The sequence below is a fragment of the Muntiacus reevesi genome, chromosome 8, assembly GCF_963930625.1.
Source record: "Muntiacus reevesi chromosome 8, mMunRee1.1, whole genome shotgun sequence".
Classification (NCBI taxonomy): domain Eukaryota; kingdom Metazoa; phylum Chordata; class Mammalia; order Artiodactyla; family Cervidae; genus Muntiacus; species Muntiacus reevesi.
Genome location: NC_089256.1, coordinates 18,484,156 through 18,501,860, shown reverse-complemented (window position 1 = coordinate 18,501,860; position 17,705 = coordinate 18,484,156). Strand labels below are relative to the sequence as shown.

At 43.2% G+C, this 17,705-nt stretch overlaps 1 protein-coding gene across 4 annotated transcripts in view; it reads left to right on the top strand.

The window, feature by feature from the left end:
* Positions 1-17,099, top strand: part of NEK11 (NIMA related kinase 11) — a 272,469-nt gene extending 255,370 nt beyond the window's left edge. For all 4 annotated transcript variants that reach the window (XM_065942797.1, XM_065942795.1, XM_065942796.1 and 1 more), the window contains one exon: positions 16,351-17,099. In XM_065942797.1, the coding sequence (XP_065798869.1) occupies positions 16,351-16,642 (292 nt within the window). In that variant the 3' untranslated portion in view covers positions 16,643-17,099. The remainder of the gene's footprint in view (positions 1-16,350) is intronic.
* Positions 17,100-17,705: the final 606 nt, after the last annotated feature.

Genomic DNA, 17,705 nt, shown 5'->3' with positions numbered 1-17,705 from the left:
TTGGTGCATGTCCCTGCAATGGAATGGCATCCTGGCACAAAAAACGAATTAAGGAAGTTTTGCATGTGCTTCTGTGGTGAGCTCTCTAGATAACGTTGTTAGCTGAGAAAAAGAAGGTGCCAGACAATATGCATATTACCCCATCCATGTGTGATTTTTAGTGTGTGTGTACATGTGTACATTTATGCATGTGCACATGCTCAGTCAGTTCAGTTGTGTCTGACTCTTTGTGACGCCATGGGCTGTAGCCTGCCAGGCTCCTCTGTGCATGGGATTCTCCAGGCAAGAATACTGGAGTGGGTTGCCATGCCTCCTCCAAGGAATCTTCTTGACCCAGGGATCAGACCTGCATCTCCTCCATCTCCTGCATTGCAGGTGGATTCTTTACTGCTGATCCGCCAGGGAAGCTTGTGTACATTTAAAAAACACAATTAATAACTTATTGTATTTATATCCAATGGAATTCTGTAGCCATTACAAACACTGCTTTGGCAGAATTTTTAATACTTGGGATATCTTTGTAATGTGATGCTAAGTTTAAAGGGTTTTTTTTAGGTTTTTTTTTTTAAGTTTAAAACAAAAGCAGGATATGTGTCATGATTTTTCTCCCCTTCCTTCCTTGAGCATTTTCCAATGTTATTAAATATTCCAAAAAAATATTTTCCTGCTCTTGGATTTTTAAGTTGTTTTCGGTTTTTCCAACTTGTACATAATGTTGTCATAAACATTTTTTTGTTTTTTTTTTACCAAATGCTGTCTTTGAATTTCAAAGCCTTTCTGAAGATAAATGTAATTACTGATTCATAGGGTATGATATTTTGTTTTAATTTTTGGCTCATAGGATGTGGCCCTTGATATTTATTGCCAAATTAGTTTCCATAATCTACAAAGATTTTTAATGTAATATTTTCAACTTTTGTTAATGTGATTAGTTACTAAAAACCATCATTTGTTCTACAAATTTTAAATTTTGCCATATAGCAGTTATTGACACCTGCTGTCTGCCAAGCTGCCTTGAAGACACTGGGCACGTCATCACAATTAAGACATGGTCTCTACCTTCGAGTTGGGGCTTCCCAGGTGGCACTAGTGGTAAAGAACCTGCCTGCCAATGCAGGAGATGCAAGAGACATGGGCCAGGAAGACCCCCTGGAGAAGAAAATGGCACCCCACTCCAGTTTTGCCTAGAGATAGAGGAGCCTGACAGGCTATGGTCCATAGGGTCACAAAGAGTCACACAGTTGAACCAACTTAGCATGCACTCCCTACCTCCAAGTCAAAGTGTGACCCTTGGACCAGCACACTTGAATACATAATTAGAACATGATGCAGTTTGGCCTATCATAGGATTATGCCCACCATGCCATGGAATACAGCTGGCCTAAGGTGTGACTGTGACAATTAACCCAGGAAGGGAAGAGATTCCTACACTTCACTTTGACTTCACTCCTCTCATTCTAACTAAAGAGCGATGCTGACGTAGGGAAGGGGGAATGTTTTCTTTTCTTAATCCTATCAAAATTCAAGTATTAACTATACCCGACTGTAGAAAGAAAGTAGAAAAGAAACTTACTCTAGTTTGTGTGTCAACTTATCTATATTTCTGTGACACCATTTATATATTTCACAGATTCAGAAGGTTATAAACCTCCTTCAAGGACATATACAGTCATCCTAAATCTGTAACCAAACTTCACCTTCCCACAGCCCATGTTCCCCTGCCTGCTTAGAATAGAAAGATGGTGGTCTAGTCTTCAAAGCATTTGCCTCAACTTCCAAAAAATATCCCCAAATAAAATAAACAACTCAGGGCTTCTGCGGTGCCTCAGTGGTAAAGAATCCACCAGCCAAAGCAGGAGACACGAGTTCAATCCCTGATCCAAAAAGATCCTACATGCCTCAGAGCAACTAAACGCATGTGCCACAACTACTGAGTCTGTGCTCTGGAGCCCAGGAACTGCAGCTGCTGAGTCTGCTCACCCTGGAACCCATGCTCTGCAACAAGAGAAGCCACGCAATGAGAAGCCCCAGCACTGCAGCTGTAGGGTAGGACCCACTTGCTGCAACTAGAGAAAAGCCCAAGCAGCATAGGAACTCAGCACAGCCAAAAATAAATTAATTAAAAAAAAATTTTTTTTGAGACAACTCAGCCTCCCCAAATAGCACTGTCAAACCTCTTAATATTTCTTATGTCAAGAAAATCTTAAATGAAACATCCTAACTAGGTTGACTAAATGAAATTGCCAATATTTGACTTTTTTAACCTGTAAAACTGGCAATTTCACATAGTTCAACTAAAACCTGCAATTTAATTCTTCCTATTTCTTCCCAAGACTACCGATTATATACGTCTAATATATTTTAGAACTAATCGAAACTTCATTTCCCACCAAATGATTTCTGCAATATCTGCCCCACATACAAAGAAAAGGTGGGAAAATTATTAACATAGATTTATGCTTGCTTGTCACTTCTTAGATCATCAGTAAGATAAAATTAGAATACAATATTTCCCAAATTGAAGGGAAAGAGGCTTCTTGCTTATTTAAGCAGAGGGGCTTCTAGCCGATGCAGAATTAGGAGTCAGGCAAACATGGGCAAGCAAACCCAGCAAACTACCAAATAGACTATAGTTTCTAGTCTCCAACCCAGACAAGTCTGGTGTCCTCCTCTTAAGACAAACACAATGCTGAGAGTGTGTTATGAATCCAAGATTATTACTAATGTAAAGCTGCACATCAGAGATTTAGGGAGAAGGAGAGAGAGAAGAGTTGAGAAAGAGTCAGCCTGAAATTTATGAAGACCCCCATCAATGGAAGCATTACTGTTATCAGATTTAAACTCATATTGTAAGAAATTTAAGTTCAGTAATTCTGTAGAGGGTGCTGGTATGGGAAATGATGCCTCAGAGCTTGGGAAGCTGGCCTGATCCCATAAAAACATCAGAATTTTCTTCAGAACTTCTTCATAGTTTGAAATGCTTTATGGAGTCCTGCTATCCAAAGTGTAATCCACAGCTCCAGCCAGTATTCTCAGACTCTAAAGTGCACATGAATCACTTGGAGTCCTCTGAAAAGAAAAATCTGATCCAGTAGGTCTGGGTGGGTCCTGAGAGCCTGCATTTCCAACCAGCTCCAGTGAGGGGTGATGCTGCAGGCGGGATCCTGCTTCCAGGGTAAAGCAACCTTCTGACAGCCTTGGTTCTTCTTTCTAAATTTCCCATCTCCTCCTGCGGGTCACACACGGAATGCTGAAGTCAAGAGGCACCGGTCCCCATCAGTGGCCTTGCTCTCTCTTTCAAATCTTCCTGCCTATAAAACAGGGGCTAACAAACCTAGCTGAGGATAAAATCTTTGACTTTTCCAGTAGGAGGAAATTTGGAGATTATCCTAATTCATTCGTTTCCCTCCGCCCCCCCAGCCCATCTGTATCTTAAAGCTAGAGCCTGAGATCTTGCTGACAGAATTTGCAGCCATCCCATCGGACCTGGGAGCGCTCTGCAGGATAAGGGCCTCTTGCAGATAGTTTCAAAGAAGTGGAAGTAACTATAAAAGCCATTGCTCAAAATTACTCACAAACCTCACCTTAATGAAGGGTCTCCCCCTTTGGGGTTAGGGCAGAAGACAAGAAACCCAGTGTTTCCTGGTGGGAGGCTATAGGGGAATCCCTCCCACCTGTCCTTCTTTCCACAGCAGGTGAAAGCCCAGGGCAATCTTGGTCTGCCCCCCACCTGTCAAGAGCAGGTGTCAGCTTCAATTATTGTTTTGCAAATTTATTTCAGTCCTTTACTGGTACTCAGCAGAGAATGAGGTGTGACTCCCTGATCTCAGCTGCGTTTCCTCGGGCCTGTGGCACATTGGCCTTCCTGGGCTCGTCTCCTCCCTCCTTCCTTCTCTGGAATGCATGTCTTGTTGATGGTAAATGTACTGTGATAAACCAATCTGTAGTCATCAAGGGAGAGGTACAATAAAGGCGATGAGTGGGAATATGTTGAGCTACAAAGTGATGAAAATCATGTTTTATTCATGAAGAACCATTTTAATTGGGGACATAAAACGATACAAACCAAATGTAACTATGTATGTCTTGGAGTGGGGGGAGGGGGAGTCAGGACTAAAAGGAAATGTTCTCATCTAGAGTCTGCTCTCTCTTGTCCTTTGTAGTTGCTACAGGACCGTTTTGAAGTCCAGTAGGTCCTCTTGTCATTAAGGTCCTCAATGACAATTTAGCCAGTAAATGTCACATCACATGTGGGTGACCATATAATTTATTGTCCAAACCAGGACCCTTTTGACAGTGGAACGGGCACCACTGGTGATTGTGCTTCTATGTCAGGCAGGCACCGAGACCGTCTCAGGTTAACCAAGACACGGCCCTTATTATGGACAGTTTCTACCCTGGACCCGATGACTTTCTGACACTGAGACGTGAATCTGTCCCAGAAAAATTGCACCAGACAGAAATCAAACAGGCGAGGAAGACTTTACTCAAGACTGCTGCAAAAAGGGAGAGAGACTGACGTCTGCTTGGGTGTAACAGGGACGGCTGGGGATGTGTAGCCAGTGAGCAGAAAGGAAGTCAGTGGACAGAAGATTACTACGGGGAATTGCTTAGGTATGAAGGGCATGGGAATCCTTGCTAAATGGGGCCCAGTGGGACACAGACTGCAGCCGAGGACGAGGCCTCCTTGAGCAGAAGATGGACACAGAGAAGCCTAACTGAAGTTTAGTCAAGGAGAGAGTTCTTACGGAATCCAATCAAATGAAAGGCAGCTTTTAAAATTCATTCTTCTCCAACGAAACCTGTAGTTTCCCAACTATAACAACTCACTCTTGTTCTGAGGAATTCTCCCAAACATATTTATGTTCTAATTTCTTTTCCTTTGTGATTTCTTTTCATTTTCCTTTGCAAATCCAATTATTCTTGTGTTTGATTAGAAAAATCTGTTTAATCTCCTGCTCTTTGCTTTGACTCCAGCAAAGCTAGGATGAAACTGACTTTTGAAAAATTAAGAAAGTAGTTTGAATTGACCAAGAGAAGCATAGTCATAATTCAGCCAGGAAGGACTTCACCAAGTGGTCCACATCTCATGGTGCCTTGTCTACTGAAGGTTTGTTTATTTTATGTTTATCTCACATGTGTGTCCATCTTCGCAGAGGCCAGTATAGAGTCCTTTCTTGAAGCCCAGTGCTCATCACTGGGGAGGCCCCTCCCCCATCCTGGAGTCACTTTTCTCATCTATGAAATGAAGGCATTTGATTAGATGACTCTTCGTTATTTTGCAGGACTTTTTAAAAGTTCTGTAATTCTATCCCTCTCTAGATTGTATTTGCTTATAAAATATCCATCTTGGAGCCACAATAAAAGATAGGATATGAATGATGGTAAGTCATTCTGAAAATAATTACATTATGTAGGAACTGTCTCTGAAAGGCTTGGTTTTCCACACAGACACACACATATACATATATACTGTAGTTTGAAGTAAAAACAATCCAATAAGGGTTTTCACAAATGTTCCCAGCAGCTTTGTTAGTGAAAGTGGTAGTGACAGGGTGGGGGTGGTAGAAACAGCCTGAAATGTACTTCATCGGGGTAACAAATTCAGAATAGTCATGCACTGGCACAAGCAGAAAATCAGAAAGCTCCGGCAGCAAAGGGGGTAATTATCAACAATTTTAGCAAAAAAAAAAAAGGCAAGAAAAAACCCAAGTATGATACCACTTACTGAAAGTTTAAAAACACACAAACCGTGCTACTTATTTTTGAGGGATACATACTGTCATATGTAATAAAAATATTTTTTAAATGCTTGTTTATGATAAAACACCAGATTCAGAATAGTGGTTACCTCTGGTGATTGGGAAGGGATTATAATTAGCGAGAGAATTCAGAGCTTCAGCTGCATTTGCTAATGCTTGAATCCATAAACTGGGAGTTGGATATGCTTGTTCGTTGTATTATATTTTACACTTTTTTGTATATCTTAAAATGTTTTATGACATCCTTGTAATAATGTTAGGAGGGTCGTGAAAAGCCATGGCATTCATTTGTTTGTAAAGATTAGAAACTGAATGTCAATAAGTTGCTACAATTTTTTAGTACCAAAGGTTAACAGGCATTTAAAAGCTCCTTGCTACCTGCCCCTGAATTACAATACACCAAGCAGTCAAAAATGAAACACACAAACAACTTCCCGTGTGCACGTTGCCAAAGAAACTGCTAGTCAGGTACCAGTGTCTTGAGTCCCAACTTCCTACATTTCTAACTAGCATTGCTATTTACATATACTTTTTGGTGTTTTGAGAAAAGTTTATAAAAACATACATGGGAAGTGATGTATAAAATTGAGATTAGAGGACTTTCCTGGTGGTCCAGTGGTTAAGACTCCATACTTCCAATGCAGGGGGGCATGGGTTTCATCCCCAGGCGGGCAGGGAAGTTCTGTATGAGGCATGGAATGGCAAAAAAAAAAAAAAAGAAATGAGATTGGATGCCAGATGATAAATTGAACAGTTTACCCTGCAAATAAACATCAACTCAGCTCTGAGCTTCCAGGTGGCCTGGACAAGAGGAGAAACCCTCTGAGTCAACAAGAACCAGCTTAGTAGGAGAGTTTCCTTGGTACTGAAATTTGGGGAAGAACTAGTCACAGGGATCTTTACATCAAGGGCACTGAAGCCTTTTGTGTGGTGCTCAGATCTCTTGAGTTGCCCTTGACAGTGGCTCCTTGTGATTCACTTCACACAGGACCAGAGCGATCTGGTTATAACAAGGCTCAGATCCTGTCGGCCCTTCAAAGGCCTCACTGCGTACAGGTCAAGGCAGGACCCCTTCCTCATCCTCCAAGCCCTCTGCCCTGCCTAAGTGTCTGCCCTCACTGCCTGTCATTCTGCTTCTCTGAGTCAGACCCCCGTCACCCCAGTCTTCTTTCCTTCCACGTAGAGCTTAACCTGCCTGCCCACCTCTTCCCCCAGTTGGGAATGCCCTGCTCCCCAGAGAACCTGGCCATCCAAGTCTCCATTCAAATGCCATTCCTACCCCGCCACCCCCCCCACCCCCAGAGAGGTTTTCCTTAATCACATTGACAAAGGCAGCCTCCCTCCTAGTCTCATCCCTAGGCCTCAGGCAAAAAGGCCCGGAGTGGGCCTGTTGCAGGAAGGGGAAGTCCTTCCAGAGCCCGAAACTGGGCTCTTGTCTAACACTCAGAAATGAATTGTCCGAGGAGACATATGTGCTGACAAAGCAAGAGGTTTTATTGGGAAAGGCACCTGGGTGGAGAGCGGTAGGTGAGGGGACCCAGGAGAACTGCTCTGCCTCGTGGCTCACAGTTTCAGGTTTTATGGTGATGGGATTAGTTTCCGGGTGGTCCCTGGCCAATCATTCTAATTCAGAGTCTTGCCTGGTGGCGCACGCATCGCTTGGCCAAGATGGATGCTAGCGAGAGGGACTCTGGGAAGTGGATGGACACGCAGTGTCTCCTTTCGACCTTTCCCGAACTCTTCCTGTTGGTGGTGGCTTATTAGTTCCATATTCTTTATCAGGATCTCCTGTCATAAGACAACTCATGCAAATGGTTACTATGGTGCCTGGCCAGGGTGGGCGGTTTCAATCACTGTGCTTCCCCTACCAGGCCTGCCTGTTGAGGGTGCCCCCGTGGTCATCCTCCCAGTAGCCCATCGGGCCAAGGGGACTGGCATCCTCAGAGCCTGGGTCTCCACTTCTAGACTGTGCCCTGGTCACCTGGGACCCTGCAATTCTCTGCCCAAATGACCTAAGTTCATTTCTAGAATCTGTGGGCCTCTGCCTTAGGCCCTTCTCTCATGGGTGGTCTGTGCTACCAGTTCGCACCGCCGTGAAGTCTGAGGTGGCCACAGGGTGGCTGGCCGTCTGCAGAAGGCATCAGTGGCTCTTGGACATAGGGGCTGAGGTGTCAGGCATGAGTGCCGGGACCCCTCACAGTAGGAGCTGGAGCCAGGCTGGGGAGAGAGAGGGGCAGGGGCAGGGTGCGCATCTAGGGATGAGGCTTGGGGTCTGCCGTGTTCCAGTGCAGACCTCAGAAGTCTGAGAATACTGAAGCTGGCCTTCTAAGTCTCTGTGAAGTTAATTTGTCAGGGTAAGAAGGTAGGTCATATTTTATTTAGCACTTCGTGAGCTTGGTTCGCAACTTATAAATATTTTGACACTGTGGGCCTCCGTTGGTCTTCTTGCTACGTCTCCACAAATGTTAGAAGTGGGCCTTGCTTCCTCTACCTGAAGGTCTGTCAGGAAGATGTGGGGGCTGGTTCAACTGACAGGGCCTGGTGGCCACAGCGCCCCTAGAAGCACCTTTTCTGCCTCCTTGCTGGGGGATGCAAGCCCTCCTCTAGGCAGCCCTGCTCTCACTCTTCTGTTTCCCTGTTTGTTTCCTTTGCAGCAAAAGACAATCTGAAATTACCTTATTTCTTTGTTTCATGTTTGTCATAAACATATGTTTGTTTATCTTCCCACTGCAGTGTGAGTTCTGTGAGGTCACGGGCTTATGGCTGCATCTTAGAACTTGGCAAGCACTCGGTGGTTATTAAAAATGTGCTGAATGAGTAACATTGGGGCAGTTTTGTGGCAGGACAATGCCGGGTACAAAGATGACTGAGAAAGGCCCTGTATCCCCAGCGGGCCCCAAGCCAGGTAAGGGAGCAGACCAGAAAAGAGACAAACGTCCTTTGCTTTCAGTTTCGCACTCCTTAAGAGGTTAATTAATCTGGAAACAGGAATTGTGAATGTAGCCATTATTGGGGAATTTCTACTGGGAGAGAAATAGTTTGCAAACCAAATCAGCGTCGGGCAAGAGGGAGACTTTCCTGTCAGACCTTAAAGAGAGGACAGAGCTAGGGGAGTTGAAACCTGATGATGCAGCAGAACGGGTGGAGGCTCATTCCTTCTCCCTGAAGAGAAATTGCCTGTGGTCTTTCTAGGAAGGGGATGGTGTCAAATATTTTCTGTTGTTAAGCTAAAAATCCTGTTCAGAACAGAGGCAAAAATCCCCTGGATGCTGCTCTCTGCCTCATTTAACTCCCATGGCAGGCAGTGACGGCTGCAGCGCAGCCTCGGCTGCTCACTCCCTCCATCTTTCACCAAGGCCTCCTGGTGGAGCAGGCGGGCTCTCAGCACTCTCTAGATGCCCCGTGTGAATGTAGGAAACACACACAGCCACTAACACAGAGAATTTTTTTTTTTAAAGAACAAGTTTCCTTCCTTTTCACTCAAAGAAACATGAGGTCATTTTTATCCAAGATGATAAAGCCAATCCACTTGAAATAGGGATGAAAATAAAATAAGAAATACTCAAAACTACTCTTGATGCCAAATTCAGACTTAAATTGAAGAAAGTAGGGAAAACCTGTAGGCCATTCAGGTCTGACCTATATAAAATCCCTTATGATTATACAGTGGAAGTGACAAACACATTCAAGGGATTAGATCTGATAGACAGAGTGCCTGAAGAACTATGGACAGAGTGACAGAGGTTCATGATTGTACAAGAGGCAGTGATCAAGACCATCCCCAAGAAAAACAAATGTAAAAAGGCAAAATGGTTGTCTGAGGAGGCCTTACAAATAGCTGAGAAAAGAGACACCAAAGGCTAAGGAGAAAAGGGAAGATATAACCAACTGAATGCAGAGTTCCAAAGAATAGCAAGGAGAGATAAGAAAGCCTTCCTCAGTGATCAGTGGAAAGAAATAGAGGAAAACAATAGAATCAGAAAGACTGGAGATCTCCTCAAGAAAGTTAGAGATACCAAGGGAATATTTCATGCAAAGGTGGGCACAATAAATGACAGAAATGGTATGGATCTAACAGAAAAAGAAGATATTAAGAAGAGGTGACAAGAATATACAGAAGACCTACACAAAAAAAATCTTCATGACCCAGATAACCATGATCGTGTGATCACTCACCTAGAGCCAGATATCTTGGAATGCGAAATCAAGTGGACCTTAGGTGGCATCACTCCAAACAAAGCTAGTGAAGGTGATGGCTAGCTCCAGCTGAGCTATTTCAAGTCCTAAAAAATGATGCTGTAAAAGCGCTGCACTCAATATGCCAGCGAATTTGGAAAACTCAGCAGTGGCCCCAGGACTGGAAAAGGTCAGTTTTCATTTCAATCCCAAAGAAAAGTGATGCCAAAAAAATGTTTAAACTAACACACAATTGCACTCATCTCACATGCTAGCAAAGTAATGCTCACAATTCTCCAAGCCAGGCTTTAACAATACGTGAACTGCAAACTTCCAGATGTTCAAGCTGGATTTAGAAAAGGCAGAGGAACCAGAGATCAAATTGCCAACATCTATTGGATCACTGAAAAAGCAAGAGAGAGATATCCTAAAGCCTTTAACTGTGTGGATGAGAGCAAACTGTGCAAAATTCTTAAAGAGCTGGGAATACCAGCTTACCTGACTCCTGAGAAATCTATATGCAGGTCAAGAGGCAACAGTTAGTCCCAGACATGGAACAACGGGCTTGTTGCAAACTGAGAAAGGAGTACTTCAAGGCCATGTATTGTCACCCTGCTTATTTAACTTCTATGTAGAGTACATCATGAGAAATGCTGTACTGGATGAAGCACAAGCTGGAATCAAAATTGCCAAGGGAAATATCAATAATCTCAGATATGCAGATGACACCACCCTTAAGGCAGAAAGTGAAGAGGAACTGAAGAGCCTCTTGATGAAAGTGAAAGATGAGGGTGAAAAAGTTGCCTTAAAATGCAACATTCAGAAAGCAAAGATCATGGCATCTGGTCCCATCACTTCATGGCAAATAGATGGGGGAAAAATGGAAACAGTGAGAGACTTCATTTTCTTGGGTTTCAAAATCACTGCAAAAAAAAAAAAAAAAAAAATCACTGCAGATGGTGACTGCAGCCATGAAATTAAAAGATGCTTACTCCTTGGAAGAAAGGCTGTGATCAGTTTTTCTAGACAGCATATTAAAAAGCAGAGACATTACTTTGGCAACAAAAGTCCATAGAGTCAAAGCTATGGTTTTTTTCCAGTAGTCATGTATGAATGTGAGAGTTGGATTATAAAGAAAGCTGAGCACTGAAGAACTGATGCTTTTGGACTGTGGTGTTGGAGAAGACTCTTGAGAGTCCCTTGGACTGCAAGGAGATCCAACCAATCCACCCTAAAGGAGATCAGTCCTGAGTATTCATTGGAAGGACTGATGCTGAAGTTGAAACTCCAATACTTTGGCCACCTGATGTGAAGAACTGACTCATTGGAAAAGACCCTGATGCTGGGAGGGATTGGGGGCAGGAGGAGAAGGGGACGACAGAGGATGAGATGGTTGGATGGCATCACTGACTCAATGGGCGTGAGTTTGAGTAAACTCCGGGAGTTTGTGATGGATAGGGAGGCCTGGCGTGCTGCAATTCACGGGGTCGCAAAGAGTCGGACATGACTCAGCGACTGAACTGAACTGAACTGAACCCCCTTTCCCCCTTAAACAACACAGGAAACACTCCTCTTTTCAAATCTTAGATAACAGCAGGAAAGACCCCTGAAATAGAATTTTCTGTTTTGTGATTCCTAAAATACTGGAACACATCATTGCAGGAATATTACAGCCTGTTTTCTGAGTGTGAGAGTAGATTTATGCTGCAATCTTACAACATACAAATCTTAAAGCACCTGTCACTTTTCTTTTGACTTAAAATGAATTTGTTTATGGCTTGCCTGATTTCATTATTGACCCACAATTTATTTGGAAGAAATAAATTTACAAATACAGAAATGTTTACCGCATATTTTTGTTACAAGTTTCTAAGAATTGTACTGTGGTCAGATAACAAGATCTCATATAAAAATCAGTATTTGAAAAGTGTAGTAACTTGAATTGTTGTCTGGTATATGGTCAGTTTTTTGTAAATGTTACATGAGAGTCTGGGGAGAGTGTGGGTGCTATAATCATCAGGTGGGAGAGGGTCCTATATATATCTATTAAATCTAGCTTATTAAGTATATTCAGACTTTCTGTTACTAATTTTTTTCCAATGCTTTCCTATAACAATAACTGAAATCCTACATTATGAGAATGTATCTGGCAATTTCTCCCTGTAGTGCTTGATGGATTTATTTGTTTAATTTTTTTTTTGGTATTGGTTTGTTTTGCGGCCTGTAGACTCTCTAGACACATGGGATCTTAATTCCTCAACCCAGGGATCAAACCAAGTCCTATACATTGCAAGGCAGATTCTTAACCACTGGAGCATCTGGGAAGTCCTGCACTTGATATATTTTTATTCTACTTTATTAGATGCATGCAGATTTAGAATTTTTATTTCTTCCTGGTGGATTGAACTGTTTTCATTATCTAGGGGCATTCTTTATTCCATTAACGCTTTTTTTTTTTTCCCCTTAAAATCCATTTTGTCTCATAAAACACATACCCTAATGCAGATTTCTTTTGGTTTTTATTACCTGGCATATCTTTTATTTTTAGATTTGCTTACTCTCAACCTTTCAATGCCCTACATTTTAGGTGTGTTTCATAAATTATACCTAGATGGATTTTGCTTTTTAGACAGTGAGTTTATTCATCAACATTTGCTGGAGGATGTTTAGATCACAAATAAAATAGCCCTTCCAGGAATGGTAGCTGTAACCGGGTACCCAACAAAACCTATTGCACCACCATTTTCAGAAAGGGCCTGAAAGTCACACATCCCATGTAGGGGTGTCACGTGTTGCCCCAGCGTGGGAAGTGGTCGTCTGTCTCTGTCCACCAGATACAGACACAGACATTGGAAATACTAGACATGGAGAGAAGTGGTACCAAACCCACCTTTCATAAAAGTTCCTGGTACTTTTAGCACCAATGACCATGAAGACACTGGTATTAAGGGGAGAGCTCATGGCATTCTTCTACGGTGCCTCATACATATTTAATGTGCAGGAATTTCTTATGTTCTGTAAAATCATTTTTCAAGATTTCCTTAAACTGTGTCTAAAGAGTAATCTGTGTTTCTTAACGCTTTCTGTTAAACTCAATTTTCTCTTTACAAAATTACTTTTTCTTAAATCCCACTGTGCCACCAGTCTTTTTATGTCATTCCCCCCACCCCCAAATTCAGCTAGGAAAGATAAAAGTATTTAAAATAATGTCTCAACTGGCGGCAGAACAACAAAATTACTTGAAGCTCCCAGTTGAACTGAAGTAGGATTACTGTGTAATTCACCATTGGGGAAGCAACAATAATGTACATGGGAGTAAAACAATTAGTTATCAGGTTCCTGGTAGGCAACAGGTACTCTGCTTAAATGTGTGTGTTTGTGTGTTTGTGTGTGCTCAGTCGTTCAGTCGTGTCCAACTCTTTGTGTAGCCTGCCAGGCGCCTCTGTCCATGGAATTTTTCCAGGCAAGAATAGTGGAGTGGGTTGCCATTTCCTACTCCAGGGGATCTTCCCAACCCAGGGATCAAACCTGCCATCACCTGTTTCCTAAATTGGCAGGCAGAGTCTTCACCACTGAGCCACCTGTGTGAGTGTAAATACCACTTAAATATGAAAAGCTCAAGGCCCAGAGAGGTTGAGGACCTGGCACGAGGTCATGCAGCCTGCGGAAGGGAGATCCAGAATCCAACTCTGATCTCTCTGAATCCGAAGTCTGTATCCTAGGGATGAAAAGAATGAGTACTGGTGTGAAACTACTGGGACTCACATTCTAGCTCCACCACTTAAAAGTCAGGTGCTGGTGGGCAGGTTACATAATACCCTCTCCCTATATATATATATTTACATTCAGTATCTTAGTTTCTTCATCTGTAAGATGGGAATAACAATAATGTCTATCTACCTTGTTGTTATGAAGATTTCAAGGGATGATCTGAGATGATGCTCAGAATGGAGCCTGGCACACAGAGAAAGTGCAAGAACTGTTAGTGTGGTTTCAGGGGACCTTTGGGGCTTCTTTATCATCAACGGTTAATATTAATAATCACATTCTAAGGTTTCTTTAATGTTGGGTTCACGTGGTTCTCACCCACTTCTTTACACATCCTCCACACCTACCAGGCACCTCACTGTCTCCTGCTGCTCCCACACACATCCTCCAGCTGTTACAGCTCAAGTGAGATGGTGCCTCCTCCTCTTCCACAAGGTATCCCTGATTTTCCCAACCATGAACTTCCATGAGACACTATTTGATGGCACTGAGTGGCCATCTAAGTCATTCCTTCATTCCTCAAGTCTTTCCTGAGCACCTACTGAATGCCTGGTTCTGTTCTAGGTGCTGAATCCCTCCTTTATGGAATTTGTATGTTAATTAGGGAAGTTGGGAGAGGCCAACAGCAAACAGATACATGCAAAAAGATGGAAGAAAAATACCAAAAGTAATATGTGCTGTGCAAATAGTTCAGGTGGTGTGATCCTGTGGAACAGCTGGATGGATCTCATAGACTCGGTGGTAAAGGATGGTTTCTCCAAGAAGGTGATATTCAAGCTGAGATCTGAATGGCAAGAAAGAGGCAGCAATGTAAAGATCAAAGGGAGAAGCATTTTAGGGAAGAGGGTACAGCTCGTGCACAGGCCCAGAGGTGGGAATAAGCTTGGATTGTATTTACGGAACAAAAAGGAGGTAGGTGTAACTGGAACCTAATGGCTAAGGCAGACTGTGGACAAGACAGAGCAGGTTGGTGGAGGAAGGCAGGAGAGAGATTATGCACAGCCTGATAAATGAGAGTAGAGAAGGAACCAGACCCTAATGTTATAGGAGTCTGAGAGAGTGAAGTGATAGGATCTGACTGTGGTTTGGTACATATCAGCAAGGAAGGTGTGAATTTCTGGGACTGGTTGAGGTGACTACAGATGTGAAGTATCTTGGGTTTGGTTCTGAGAATCTCTTAGCAAAGGTGGGAAACCTACATAAACTGGAGGATGTGGGGCCCTAGGGCCGCCAATCTCTCCAGCACTTGAAGTTCCAAGACCTGTGTTTGAGTTCAAGTTCCATCAACCACTAGCTGTATGAGTTTGTGAAAGCCAGCACACTTGCTGTCATCTATAAAGTGGAGATGAGCATTCAATGCATTGCCTAGTTGACAAGGCAACTATTTATTTATTTATTGAGAGAATTTATTGAGAGAAATGTATTGAGAGAATAAATGTAAAAGCATTTTGTAAGCTCTGACTTAACATAAAAATGTAAGTTAAAATTTACGGTTCATATATCTTGCATTGTAATTACAAGCAACTAGATCAGGATCAGTTACTTCTTTTTATCTGCCATAATACCTAACCCAGGTCTATGTGTTTTAGAGATTACAAGGTTGTACAATACTGTACAATAAAAGCTTAAAAAAATAAATGAAAGCATTTGTGATTAATGCCTTCAGTTATTGTTAGCATTACTATCATTATTGTCTAGCAGTAATGCATTTAAAATTCTGGGGGAAAAAATCTCTGATATTTCTTTTCACCAAATTCATTAATGAGGCGTAAAGAAACATTTCTTCACAGTTAAAGTTATAAAAATATTTATACTTGCCCCTTAGTATCCTTGGGCTCTGCATCTGTGTCTTCAACCAACTGGGGATCAAAAATATTTGAAAAAGAAATTCTAGAAAGTCCCAAAAAGCAAAACTTGAATTCGTTGCAAGCCAGCAACAATTTACATATAATTTACACTGCATTTACAAGTATTTACATATCATTTACATTGTATTATGTATTGTAAGTAATCTAGAGATGATATGTACATAGGTTATATGCAAATACTCTGCCATTTTATAAAAGGGACTGGAGCATCCATGGTTTTGGCATTTGCAGGGGGTCCTAACAAATGCTCTGCCAAAGGGACGACTGTATAATCATCAACCTAATTCATCGCACAACGTTTTTCATTAAAAAAAAAAATTACATACTTATTTATTTATTTGGCTGCTCCGGGTCTTAGTTGCATCATGTGGGATCTAGTTGCCTCACCATGGATCAACCAGGCCTCCTCCATTGAGAGCACAGAGTGTGGGATCTAGTTCCCTGTGGAGGGATCAAACCTGGGTCCCCTGCCTCGTGAGCATGGAGTCTCAGCCACTGGACCACTGGGAAAGTCGCTAATTAATGATTTTAAAAAGCATGATATCCAAAAAACACAAACATGGTATCCACAGAGGACTGGTTCCAGGAAATGCGCCTGCCCTCTGCAGATACCAAAATCCACGGGTGCTCAAGTCCCTTGTATAAAATGGCAGTGCAGTCACCCTTGGTATCCACAGGTTCCGCACCCCTAGATTCAGCCACCTGTGGACACACAGGGCTGACTGTCCGGTTTCCCAGTGTGTAACTTTTCTTCCTCTTCCTGACTTGCCCGGCAGGTCCGCTGTGCAGAAGCTGGGAGCAGAGGTGTTTGAGGAGGTCTACAGTTACCTCAAGAGAGCAAGGCAGCGGGGAGCCAGCGAGGCAGAGGTCTGGGCAGCTCTGGAAAGAGTGGTGCCTCGAGTCAGCGACTGTTTTGAGGTTGACCAACTGCTCTACTTTGAGGAGCAGTTGCTGATCACCAGAGCAGAAGGGGTCACTCTTGCCCAGAACCACCATGAAGCAGCTGTCGGAAACAGGCGGGTCCCGGTGGACAAGGCGCCTGTGAAGATCCGTCGGCGCTGTCGCTGACCTCTGTTCTGGGACGTGGGTGCACAGCAGCGGTCTCTACCTTCAATCCCTTGTCAATCTCCTTCAGAGAGTAGTAAACCTGGGCCTAGTGTGGTCAGGTCCATACTGTGAGACAGGCACATGATCATGTTGTCTTCCTGAAGAGTCGTCCTGCTCTGGTGCCTTTGGGCCTCCAGCAGGGTTGGCTCACCCCGGCCGTGGCCTGGGAGAGGCCACATGCTCTTCACATTTCCACTCAGTGCCGACTGCTCTGAGTCTCCAGGGACTGTGGGCCGCCTGCTCCTGAGGGGGGTTGGTCCCCAGCCTCTGACATGCTGAGTTGCTTTTCAGGGGCCAGATGTACCTGTCTCAGGTTACCTGCTTTTGGCCCACTTTACCCTTGAATGCCTAACAAGCAAGAAGTGCATATGTGTAAGGACAGAGTGAATCCTTTCTGTGATGTATTCTCCAAACTCATCCAAGGAGTATTAAAGACTTTTATTCGTGGCTATAAAATAAATCACCTATTTTTCTCTTGTCCTATCCAGAAGTGTCTTGTTGAACGTAACACATCCATCTAAGGATAATTACTACTTAGAGGAGCTAAGACTTTGCTTCTTGCCTGTTATTGTCCAGTACTGTGCTCATTACTGTAAGAATCTTACTTCATCAAATCTCTTCACCAGAGAGAGAGAGAGAGTGAGGAGTCCTGGTCACGTGGGCTGGAGTCCCAAACTGGATTTTGGCCAGGTTCAAGTCCCTGTTACTCTGTCTGGTGCCAAGTTTATTTTTAGTCCAGTCACAAGAACTCAAGAGGGGCAGAGGGGAAATTTCCTCCTCCCTGACACTTGGGTGAGTTTTTGGGTCAGAAGAGGAAATAGTTAGATTTTCAACTATTTCACAAGTAAAACATGTCCAGGGAACATCACCCTGCATTTAAGAACATACTGGAGAGGGGGAAAAGACTGCCTTAACCCTCTTACCATCTGGAGCGGCAAGCGGCGGCTGCAGGACGCTGGAGCAACTGACAGGAGATACCCCACATCCAAGGTCAGGAGCAGTGACTGCGCTTTGCTGGAGAAGG